Source organism: Typopeltis vanoorti, chromosome 1, assembly GCF_054136105.1.
Source record: "Typopeltis vanoorti isolate ZY-2024b chromosome 1, IOZ_Tvanoo_1.0, whole genome shotgun sequence".
NCBI lineage: Eukaryota > Metazoa > Arthropoda > Arachnida > Uropygi > Thelyphonidae > Typopeltis > Typopeltis vanoorti.
This window is the reverse complement of record NC_143549.1, coordinates 32,100,256-32,113,464: the sequence shown is the minus strand read 5'-3', so window position 1 is coordinate 32,113,464 and position 13,209 is coordinate 32,100,256. Positions and strand designations below refer to the sequence as shown.

Sequence of the window (13,209 nt, the reverse complement as noted above, 5' to 3'; positions counted from 1 at the left end):
TTATCAGAAGAACTTCAACCCAAAGGCCAAGAACTACCAATATAGCCTGCCAGGGGGCACCATCAGGACTTTAGGAAAACGCTAGCTTCCTAGCTTCAGTCTCATTTGCTGTTATTAGTACTTGTGTGCACGTGTCTTTGTAGTAAGTTCCCAAGAAGATGGCAACGTGACGTTCGCCGAAATATCGGAAAGTATATATTAAAGTTTATTTAATCTATATTTCTAGTATACGCTGTCAATTCCTTAAATATTAGTTATCGTGAAGAGGTTGTAGCCTTACATGAAGATTTGAATAAATTGAGTGATCCGGCAGAGGAATGGGGATATGAGTTCAATGTTGCAAAACATAAGATTTTAAAATTTGGAAAACAAACATGGGATGCAGAATTTATGCTTGGTGAGGATATATTGTTGGAGGTAGAGGAAATAAGAGATCTGGGGGTGATAGTAGATAAGGATCTAAAATTTAGGGGATACAATTGCCAAAATTGTGAAGACAACACAAAGGCTTCTGGGAATGATGCAGAAGACACTGATGTGTAGAAGTAGGGAGATTCTTGTTCCATTGTACAAGGCTTTGATTAGGCCACACATGGACTATTGTGCCCAGATGTGGTCACCTGGTTTTCAGAAGAATGAAGAGATGTTGGAAAGGATCCAGAAGCTACTGACTAAGGTAGTTTCTAACCTCTGGAATGTCAAGTATGAGGAAAGATTGAGATGCAACTTGTAGAGTCTGGTGGACAGGAGGAAGAGGGGGATATGATAGAGACCTACAAGTTAGTAATGGGTTGTTATAGGATCAATGCTGGAGAGGTTCTACAGAAAATAGTGGGAGATCAGGGGAGAACCAGAGGTCATCTGTGGAAACTGTATAAAGAGAGTGTGAGTAGAGGAGCGAGAAGCAGGTTTTTTTTCATGCAGAGTTGAGAATTATTGGAATGCCTTGCCGGAGAGTGTGGTGTCTGCAGAGAATTTGAGTGTTTAAAGCATGGTATGATGAGCTGTGTGTATGATAAAAGGACCACCTAGATGAGTCTTTGACTCCATTGAGTCTTGAGTAGTAATAATAATAATAATCATACATTAATTCTCAGATTTTCCTTGGTCTCTGTTTACTAACATTTTCTTTCTTTCTTTTAAATTTAATTTGGCCTTTGTCACTATAGCTGTCATTCTCCTGGCCTGCATTTTTACAATGTTCTCAAGTATGTGGTCTTCACCTATTTCCCATTATTAAATACACAACATTTTCTTTTTATATGGTTCTTGATTTAAATTTAATTTACATTCATTCATTTAACAGCAGGAATTCCAGATTTTCTAACCCCTTATATGTTGTGAATTTAACTGTGCAATAAGATACAATATTCTCAACTTTTCACGTATTTTTTTAAATTCTCACATGGTCAAAGTTTGTATAACTGGGACAATTTACTTGTGTTCTAATAAGATGAGACAATAATAACCATTCAAGTGATCATCAGATTGATGGTATCCTTTTATGAAAGAGAAGAAAAAAGAATGAGAAGAAAGAAAAAGACAATATTTGCTTTACCTTTTCTTGAGAGAAAGGCAAAGCAAATTTCTCTCCAGAATAGTTAATCTTTATGGTATAATATAAAGACAATTTGTGGCAATTAAGCACAGAGAGTATTCAACCAAATTTCAATAAATTACACTTTGGTATTTAAAAAGCATCACTGGCATGCCATACTATAGATTTGAATTGAATTCTAAGAAAAAGATACTTGTCTAATGTTTACTTTTGCACATGTCAAAGACATACGATTTACCTTGTTCCTCCACCATCAATGCTCAGAATGCGTATACCTTGTCCAAGTGGCGGGTCAACATGTCCTAAGAGTGCAAGTGCTTCTCTTGAATAAAGACGAACATCATCATTTAGTGATCTTTCTCTTAACTTTAAGGATATTCTGATAGCACCTTCCTGTTAAATGAAATTCATATTATTTGACTGAATCCATCTTTCTAATATCTAATATTCTTCTAATATACACTTTATGACTGAAAAAATATGAAGGTTGTAAATAAAGTAGTGGCAACACTGTCAGAAGATGTAGTTGGTAATTTAAATGTTACTCTTGACAGATAGAAGCACTAGTTGTATGTACTGTACATATGCACAAGGCAACACAGCCCATTCTAATAAATGTCTTTGCGTAGAGAAGTGGTTACAGATGTCTCAGCGTACAAGTAGTGGATCAACTTATACACTGAGATAGTCCAGGTTTCATGAGGTAAAACTGCAAGCAACTGTTATAGCCTCAGGAAAGCCTGTGGCAACAGTGGCTTACCATGGACTATCGCAAAATAGGTCAATGCATTTTGTGTGGGGCAAAATCACCCAGATGATAATCACTACATAGGATGAAAATTTATTTCAGATGAATGCTGAGCATGTTTGGGGACTCCTCGCAGTTAATCAGTGATGAACTGTATTTCAATTGGCCCAGGAAACTGGGATAAACTACCAGTGTTTGGCACATTCTAAAAGAAAGGCTTCAGTATTCGCAAACTTTCAGTTTGTTGTGTTCCATATCACTTGACTGAGATACAAAAATGGCATAGGTATGCGGTTGCTAGCCTTTGTCTGGAACTATATGAAAATGAAGAGGATGCATTCCTGAATCATATCATAGCCATTGATGAAACTTGGGCATAGGTTTATGAGTCTGAACTAGAGACAATCCATCAAATGGTACCATTCAGAATCACCTTGCTGAAAAAACTTAGCCAGGAACCCAGCAAAGTTAAAGTCATGCTGATAACCACTTTTGACATTCAAGGTGTCATTCTTCATCATGCTGTGCCCCAAGGGCAAATCGTTAACGCACACTATCAATGATTTCTGGAGCACCATTTGCATCTGGCTTTAAGGAGAAAGCAATAATATTTTTAGAGCTTGCAACTTCAACTTGTTCCCCAAAATGAAGTTGCAAGCTCTGATATCAACAAGCAACACTCTGCTGCTGGTGTCCAGCAGCTCCCATAAATTTGAAAACAGTTGCAGAACATGGGAAGAGATTGAAGGGATGTAATCATATACTTGATAAATAAACTATTTTAAATTTTGTGCCCAGGCTGTAACTATATTTACAACCTTCATATTAGGATAGTTAAGTTTAGATTTCTCTAGATATCTTTCTTTTTTTCACCAATATACACATTGGTATATGGTAAAGAAAATTTTCAAAAAAAAAAAAAGTATCAGTATTAATTATGAAAGGAAACTGAATTTATATAATATTTACCATAGTACTTTTCTCTTCTGGATATTGAATAAGATGAGCACAAATATCCTTTAGTCTGCTTAATTGGGATGCAGTACTAGTAGCAGCCATCAGAGACTTCACCAAAAAACGACTTCGTGCTTCCAAATCTGCCTATAATTATATCAACTGTCAATTCAGCTAAACTACAGTGGTAACATGCTATAGATTTATCATCTTTTGTGGGCAAAATTGACATAAAAAGGACAATAAAATGCAATATAAAATAAAAGATGAAGTCAATGCAAACTTGTCCGTGCAGTTAGCCTAGTGGCTGTGCGCTTTTCAACCATATGCCTAGAGAAGGAGTGTCCTAGGTTTGATTCCAGTTGGTGACGTGAGGAGCTGAAGGATCTTCCTCAGCCACAGCTAAATTAGCCATTCTCGGGAGTGTACTGTAGGATTTTCCCCCCAGTTTATACTGGTGTTTTTCATTCCGCAAAGCAGGCAAACTGGCCTTGAGAACTCAACACTACAGACATAGGATACATCAGGGCGTAGGGCTGACTACCTTATCCTGTGAACGGTTTGAGGTCTGATGATTAATAAACCCTCGATACCGCAAGGTAAAAGAGGGAAAAGGAAGATGAGATGAGATGAGATGAGTCAATGCAAAACCTCATAGAATTTATTATCATTATTATTATTAACAGATGTCTAAAATCCTTTACATCCACATTTTCTGGCAGCTGGCAATCTTAAAATTCCACATTAATTTTTAAAACTGAAACATTTTTTGAAAATTTTAGATTTTTTTATCTATAGTTTTTTTTTTTTTAACTTAAATATTTAACAAAAAGTAATAATCACTGCAACTTCGGTGATAATTTCCACATAATATGATATTACATAATCATATTCTCAGCATGAATGGCATATCCACTCTCCAACCAATAGACTAAGTTTGAATCCCACCATAGTATGATGTTTTGTGAATGGCTTTAGTGGTAAACACATTTCATGATTTGGTGTATGACAATCACTCTGTTTAAGCTGAAAGTTCCATGTTTAATCTGTAGACAGGGTTTTGTATGAAATCATGAATGAAAAAAAAAAAACAAAAAAAACATCATATAAATAATATATATAAATAAATAAACATAAAAATATAATAATTTTTTATCAGGAGTTTGCTGAAACCTACAAATTATTCCAAGGATTCCTTCATGGTAAAAAGCTTGAGAAAGGCTATTCTAGAGTGAGGTTTCTGTATTATCTATTAATTCATAGTACTAATCTTAATTATAGGTTTAAAACCATTTGTAAACGGGATTTCATAAAAATATCCACTCTACAAAATTTCTTTACATCAACTAGATATTTTGTAGGATCTGGTGTCCTACTTCTGCAGGCCACACAGACCATATGATATTCAGTTTAAAGATGTTGATTATACAATACATTCTACCTTACCCCAAAGATTACAACTCTCTGCTGTTCAAGAAAAATATGAATAGACTCCTCCTTTCTTCTATTCCTCTTGCCTACATATGGCACTAATGTGATATAGGTCTTGTGACCTTCCGAGTGCAGATCAGATATATATATATACACATAAATCTGGAGTGCTTAAGGGTCAAAGCTGTATAACTGAGAGGAGACCTCCACATAGCCTTTAAAGGAATGCGGAGAACCGACCAGGGCTTCTGACCTAATGTCCAATCCTCACCTTCTCGTGGTGCACCCTGTTGGGTATCTACTTTGATACTGAACGAACGAGGATGGGCTGGCAATTTGGGATTTAGCCGACCAAATTGTATTCTTATTGGTTAAACCAAAATAAAAAATGATGGTACAACATAACAAAATTTCATGCCGGCTGGGGTGTCGCCCGGTTAAACAAGGCCCCCGTTGTTTTCGCCAGGGAACCAGGGCGAACAGCGAAAAGTCAGCTACTGGAACAAATCTGAAAACAAACCCCAACTCAACATCACCAGAGTTAAAGATCGGTACTATCAACGTAAGAAGCCTGAATGGCAAAGAAATGGAGCTAGCTGAGGAATTAGATAAGTACCAGATCGACATAATAGGGGTGACTGAAACAAAAAAGACCAAAACTGGTGAGATCTTTCTGAGCAATAAATACAAAATGTTATATTCAGGAAATGATAATCAAGGAAAAGAAGGAGTACCCATAGTATTCAACACAAAATACGAGGCTAATCTTCTTGAATGGCAGTCAGTCTCAAGTAGAGTAATGTGGGCAAATATGAGAATGGGGAACTGGACAATGAGACTTATTTGTGCCTATGGTCCCACAGAAGGTTCTACTAAGGTAGAAGTGGAGGAATTTTTTGATGCTTTAGAAAAAGCAACTGACACAATGAAAAAGGAAAAGTTGGTCCTTGTTGGGGATCTAAATAGTAGAGTAGGAAGTGATTGTGAGACATACAAAAATATTTTGGGAAAATTTGGAGAAAAGAGCAAAGCTAATAATAAAGGCAAATATCTGTTGGATTTCTGCTCAGGATATGGACTGGTTATTATTAACACCATGTTCCAACATAAAAACGTGCACAAATTTACATGGAGAGAAGAGGCTAGGAATAAGAAAAGTCTCATTGACTATGTTATTGTTGATAGTGATGTTTTCTCCCTGGTGCAGGACACCAGAGTGTACAGAGGATTTGAAATTGGAAGGGATCACTATTTAGTCTTGAGCAGGATAAAATTGAATTTCATATTGAAAAGAATAACATGTAAGAAAGTTTTAAAGCGAATAAAAGTTGAGCAGCTCTCAGATGTGAACTGTAGACTAAAATACAGAAATATTATTGAAAAGAAAATGAAAGAGTTTGAGAACAGGAATCAAACCTTGGAGATTCAGTGGCAAACTCTGAAGAAAACATTGATTGATTCTGCCAGAGAGGCATGTGATGAGGTTGTCTGCAAGGATAAAAAAATCAGAACTCCCTGGTGGACAAAAGAAGTTAAAGAGGCAGTGAAGGAAAAGAAGAAAACATATCAAAAGTTCCTGTCAAATAAGTGAGCTTGTGCTCTTAGAGAATACAGAGACAAATGCAAGGATGCTAAACACTGTGTAAACCTAGCTAAACAAAAGTCATGGGAGGACTTTGACAAGAATATAGAAAATAAATATCAAGAAGGTGGCAAAATATTCTGGAGGTTGTTGAAGAAGCTTAGGAATGGAGGAAAGAGTGCTGTAAAAGGAGTTAGAGATCATAAAGGTGACATGAAAACAGGAGAAAAAGATATCCTTGAAGTATGGAGTAATTACTTTGAAAAACTGCTAAATGAAACAAGCAGTGATGACAGCACAGTGATAAAAAACACTGACCAGGCATGCAATCAGGAGTACATATCCATACTTGAAGTAGAAAAACCCATCAAAGGCTTGAAATGTGGAAAGGCAGCAGGAGTAGATGATATTCGACCAGAAATGCTGAAGTATGGTGGTATAAAAGTCTTACAGTGGCTGCACTGCATAGTTCAGAAAGCCTGGACAGAGGGACGAATTCCCGATGATTGGAGTAGAGCTCTCATAGTACCCATATATAAAAAGGGAAATAAAACTGAATGTGAGAATTACAGAGGTATTTCCCTACTGAGTGTTCCTGGCAAGATCTATGCCAGTATACTTGAGAAACGGTTGAGAAGAATTGTGGAAGAAAAGCTTGGTGAAGAACAAGCCGGATTCAGGCCAAATAGAGGCTGTCAGGATCAGATCTTCACTTTACGACAAATAGTCGAGAAAGCATGGGAATATAACAAAGATCTATATTTAAGTTTTGTCGATTTGGAAAAGGCATATGACAAGGTGCCAAGAGAGAAGCTATACAATACGCTACAGTTATATGGTGTCAATGGGGCATTACATCAAGCAATACTTAGTCTTTATTTGAGTTGTAAGTCAGCAGTTAGAATTGAAGGAAGTACATGAAGATGGTTTAATGTTAAATCTGGTGTGAGACAAGGATGTACATTATCCCCTCTGTTATTCATTATCTATATGGATCACATTATGAAGGAAAGTGGTATTAAGCATGATATCAAAATTGGAGATGTTAATGTCAGCTCTTTGCTTTATGCGGATGATGTTATACTTCTAAATAAATCTGCTACAAGTCTGCAAGATTCTCTGACTAAATTGAATAGCTGTTGTAATAGATACGGTATGAAGGTCAGCAATAAAAAGACAAAGACAATGAAAATAGGCAGAATCATTGAAAATGTCAACTGTGTTGTGAATGGAGAACTTGTGGAACAAGTAAAACATTTCAGCTACTTAGGCACGATTTTTACTGAAGATGGTAAATTAAATATATGGAATAAGAGAGAAATTAGTCGGAACACTAAATTAGCTGTATGCAAGATAGTGTTCAAACCAGTTTTAACTTATGGATCTGAGAGCTGGGTCAGAAGTAAAACACTTGACCAAAGACTAGAGACCGCAGATATGAGAGTCCTGAGAAAGATTAGAGGCGTGAACAGATGGCATCAATGGCAATATCATATTAAAAATGAGGATATTAGGAAAGAACTTGACATTGTCAGCATCCAGGAATGCATTAGCAGAGCTAATCTCAGGTGGTATGGTCACTTAGAATGGGAGAGGAAAGATTAGCAAAACAAGTGTTCTCTGCCAGGTTGGCAGGAAAACGACCCAGAGGAAGACCAAGATAGGTGGATTGATACGGTACAAAGTGCCTTAGACGATAGAAATATAAGATCTGATAATGTTGGAGTCTTGACAAGTAACAGAATGATTTGGAGGAAAATTGTAGATAGGAAGTTAGTAATGATGTAATTTTTTCATGTAGTACTGTCATATCTTGTACACCCCTTGAGGGTAAATGGCAGGAATTTGATGATGATGATGATGATATATAAATCTACTTTATTAAAAAAGCATAAAAAACCATAATATATAGCTTCTGCTAAAAATTTATATCTGACATGTTTGATATAAATGACATCAAACATGTAAGATATAACTGATCTGCCTGATGTTTGGTTTTTCACATCCTATCCCACCTCTGCTAAGTTGTTTCACATGTGAAGTTTATCATCAGACACTGTATCAAATATTGTGTAATTGATGAGTGCTCAAGCCTTGTGGCATAAAAAAATCACCTGTCCTTGGTTGAAACACTTGATAATTAGTTCCAAAATGCCTTTGCAAGCAACACCACAATCTGTCAAGAGCTGAAGATTGGGTTTCCATGGTAACCACAGCCACACAAGCTAACATCAGAAAGAGCAATGCCATCATGCTAAATTTTCTATTGTAGCCATACTATGTACCCCCACATAATATAATAGTTTTCTACCACAACTAGTAGCTGTGGTAGCTGCAGTTGTCGAATAAAATCCATATGATTTTGTTCATTGATTGATCAGTGAAGATATAAATGGTAATTCCGTTTAAAAAAAAAAAGCAATGTTATGTAAGAAATCCTTTTCTTACATAACACTGTTTGATTTAATATTTTGTAAATCACTACATTTACAACAGATTAATCATTTAATTCATTCACCAACATTCTAGAGTTTTGATACTGCCATAGTCATTTCCAGATCTCCTTTCCAGTTTCCTTATCATGACAAAGTCAAAATCATGTGATTAGGTAACTTATTTATTTTTATCTTGTTTCATTTGGCATACTACTACCTCATTAAAAAATAACCAGACACCCCTTTGCAGCAGCAGATATGGTTATATATTCAAAGTTGGGGAGAGCAATATGAATACATGTCAAAATTTTGCAGGATGGTTTGGATAGATTGTCAGACTGAGCTAAGGAGAATAGATGTCAGTTTAATGTGGCAAAGTGTAAGGTTATGCATTTTGGGGTGAAAAGATTATCAGCAGTATATCACATTGATGAAACCATACTCCAGGAAATGGACGAAGCCATAGACTTTTGAATGTTAGTGGATAGGGAGTTAAAAGTTTAGGGGGCATAGTAAATGTGGCTAAAGCAGCTCATCAAATCACTTGGTTGCTGAACAATACTTTGACAAGCAGGTTATTGTTCCTCTTTATCGAGCATTGATAAGACCCTGGGTTCCAGGGTTTCTTGGTGATGGGGGAGGAGGTAGAGAGAGGATCCAGAGGCAAGTGACTAAGATGAAACGTTCCAGCAGGTCTATGGAATGAACCTTAAGAGAACAGGTTGAAGATTTATGGGTTACAGAAACTGGTTGATAGATGAAAACGGGGTGATATGATTGAGACATTCAAATTACTGAGGAGTTTTTACAAGGTTAATTCAGAGGAAATTTTTCAGAACAGGTGTGGTGGTGGTGGTGGTGGGAGAACCAGGGCTATCGTTGGAAACTGAGCAAGAGTATAGTAGTTAGAAAGGGTATTAGAACTAGGTTTTTTTACTTGGAGAGAGCAGTGAATGAGTTTACAGCCAGGTATGATACATACTGTGCAAATGCTGAATAGTTCATGACATGATGTTCAAGGCCTCCATTGATGAGTCTAAGGACTTCTTGGAGTTGCCCGTAATAATAATAATATATTATATATTTTTATGTCGACCCCATGCATGAAAGGGCACAAGATCTATAACACTACAATTCCATGTGTGGGCAAGTGATTAAGTAGTAAATGTAGCCTGTAGATTTGTTTCTTAAAGAGTGGCATGTTGTACTCATGCCACTCAGTGGGAAAAACAGTAGGGGGACGAAATTGTTCCAGAGGTGGATGAAATGAAGGATACTGATGAAAGGTTAGTTCAGTGTGTTCGAAGCTGGACAGTACATGGGTATTGGCCATTGGCTGCTTTAGTTTTTTCTACAGTTAGAAGAAAGTGGAAGAATGGTAGCAACCAATTCAGAGGAGCACAGCTCATGAAAGTGCCTATGGAATAGGCACGGTGCTGGAAAAACAGCGCATCGATGATAAAATGACTGAAGGTAGCCTGTAAGGGAAGGGCCATTTATTAAGTAGATTTCCCTCTTCTAAATATCAAGAATTCTTAGAGAGGTCTTGGGTAATCCATCTATCTGTTCAGTGGACTTCAACAGATACCATACGGTCACTCCGATGCTTGGTGATGTGCGACACCAGTCCTTGCCATGTGGTCCTGTTGTATGCTTTTCTGGGGCTTCAAATCTGAAGATCAATCACTCCAGACACATTATCTAACCATCTCATTGAGAGTATACCTCTTCCTCTTTTACCAGGAACTTTACTTTCTATTACTGTTTTGGGAAATACTCCTTTCATTCTTTTAATGTGTCCAAAGTATTTCACCTTTCTTCTGTCAATAAGGAGCCTTAAAGTTCTACTTCTGTAACAAAAGTAGCTATGCTTTTCCTGTCAGACTTCTTTAGGTTCCAAATCTCACATTCATAAGTTGCTGTTGGAAAAAACAACTGTACCCAAAATCCTCAACTTTGTTCCTGTGGAGATAGACCCCATCCTTCCAGATTTTTGACAAGTCTCTGACTGCTATTTTAGCCATTTTTTAATCTTCTGCTGACATCTTCTGAACAGCAATTCTTCACATTAAGATCTCAGGTGCTTGAACTTACTGACTTCCTCAATTCTTTTTCCATTAAGGTATGCTTGTTTCTTAGAAGAGTCCTTCTCCGTATTTCATTTGAGAACCATGATTTTTGTTTTGCTAGGATTGAGCTGAAGTCCTCTGTTCTTCCTAATCTTATTCACTTTATCAAGAATTTATCCTAGTTCTTCCTTGTCATCACAAAGGGGGGGGGATACTACATCAGCATACCATAGATTAGGGATCAATCTACCACCTATTCTAACTCCTGTTTTGAGCTTGTCCAATGCTACATGCATGATGTCCTCAGCACAGATATTAAACAAGTGAGGAGAAAGTAGGTATCCTTACCTAACTTGCTTTTCAACCTGAAGCCAATTAGTTAATAACAACTGTTCTTACCCTGGCTTCTTGCTCACTATACAAGTTAGCTATCAAGCTGATGGCATGTTGAGGCCACAATTTCACATGCTGACAAAAGCTTTATAGTCTATGAAACACACTACCAAAGGGAGTCTAAATTCTTTATACTTTTCTATGATCTGTCTAAGGCAAAGTATCTCATCTCTGGCACCCTTATCTTTCCTAAAACCTGCTTGTTCCTCAGGCATCTCTGCCTCAGTTTTGGCCTCCATCCTATTTAGAATGATCTTTAATAAAATCTTGCTTGCATGACAGATTAAACTAATGGTTCTAAAGTTCTTACTGTTCGTACACCTGTTCTTACTGTGACTTCTTGCTCCCTGTACAAGTTGGCTATCAAACAAATAGTGTGTTGAGGAAAACCCATTCTTTTCATTACTTCCCACAGTTTCACATGCTGAACACAGTCAAAAGCTTTAGAGTAGTCTAAGAAACACATTATCAGAGGAAGTCTAAATTCTTAATATTTTTCTATGATTTGTCTAAGGCAAAGGATCTGATCTCTGGTGCCTTTACCTTTCCTAAAACCTGCTTGTTCCTCAGGCATCTCTGCCTCAACTTTGGCCTCAATCCTATTTGGCATGATCTTCAATAAACTTTTTGCTTGCATGGGATGCTAAACTAATAGTTCTATAGTTGTTGCACTCTTTTATATCTTCTTCCTTATGTAGTGATATGAAAACTGACTTCTTCAAGTCTCTAGGCCATGATACTGTCTTCCATATCTCTGTAATCAATTTATGAAACACTCTTATCCCTCCATCCTTTGTAGCCTTAATTAACTATGCTGGGACCATCTACACCCAGGAACTTATTGCCATTAAGCTGTTTAACTGCTCTTTCAACCAGATGCCCAAGTGAAGAAGATTCCAAATTGAAATTTTCCTGGTGATTTTTGATTTCCAGTTCTTCTGTTAGCACTGCTCCATTCCTGTGGTATATTCAGTTTGGGCTAAAACTTGTGATTTAGGTTATGAACTAAACAAAACATCCTTTTATAATTGTGCCTCCTCATCTGGAACTCTACCTCTTCACATTTATTAGTATACAATATTTCCTTGTCCTGCCTGATGGTTCTTCTGACTTCCTTATGTAATCTCTTATATTTTTCAGTCCCTATGTCTCTTTGTTTCTCATTGTGTCCTCTTTCAATTAGATCCTATGTTGAATGTGATATTGATGGATTTCTTAATCCTGGGTGCTCCACCCCAAATGTGGGCTAAATGGATCTAAGACTTATAAAGTATTAGGAGTTGAGAGGAAGAGAAGTAATGTTTAAAACAGAAAACAATACTAAGCTTCTTAGAGGCTAAGAAAGCTATGTAAGTAATATATTTGTGCCACGATAAACTGGATGTGACAGTCAACCCAAGAAAAGAAAGTTGATCTTGAAAGGAAACTGAGACATTATCAAAAATGAAAGATGATGAGGTAAGATTTTTCTTGTGGGTAATAAGAAAGGCTTGAGTTCCTTTAGCATTGAAATTTACTAAGTTGTCTTCACACCATTTCAGGATGATGAGATCAGTGTTCAAGTCGCTGGTCATTGAAGATTGTGAGGCATCTAACGTTAGGGTACTGCAGAGTTTATCAAATGAGAAAAAAGGATTTGAAGTCAGCGATGTAAAGGAGAGAGAGTGTGGATGAGAGCACAAAATCCTGAGGCACTCCAGCATTGATCTGCAGGAAAATCTGATGGGAGGAAGCTATTCACCCTGATACACACAATGAACGACCAGTTAGGAAGCTGGTAATAAAATCACAGAGTGTAGAAGGGAGGCCATAAAATGGTAGCTTGTACAGGAGGCCTCAATGCCAGACATAATCAAACGCCTTAGAAATATAAAGAGCGATAACATGAGTTTCTCAAAAAATCTTCCCATAATCTGAGTCCAAAGGCAGGTGAGATTAACTAGGAGGTCAGCTACAGAACGAGAATGACAAAATTCATAATGGTGATTGCTAATTAACTGATGAGTCGCCAGGTAATGAAGAAGCTGGTGTTGATAACC

General features: G+C 37.0%; 1 protein-coding gene across 1 annotated transcript in view; it reads right to left on the bottom strand.

Moving 5' to 3' along the window:
* LOC150109872 (calcium-independent phospholipase A2-gamma-like) overlaps positions 1-13,209 on the bottom strand; it is a 119,273-nt gene that overhangs the window by 70,261 nt on the left and 35,803 nt on the right. The window contains exons 3-4 of the mRNA XM_090415522.1: positions 3,276-3,407; positions 1,797-1,951 (exon numbers count right to left, since the gene is read on the bottom strand). Coding sequence (XP_090271648.1) covers positions 1,797-1,951; positions 3,276-3,407 — 287 coding nt within the window. The remainder of the gene's footprint in view (positions 1-1,796; positions 1,952-3,275; positions 3,408-13,209) is intronic.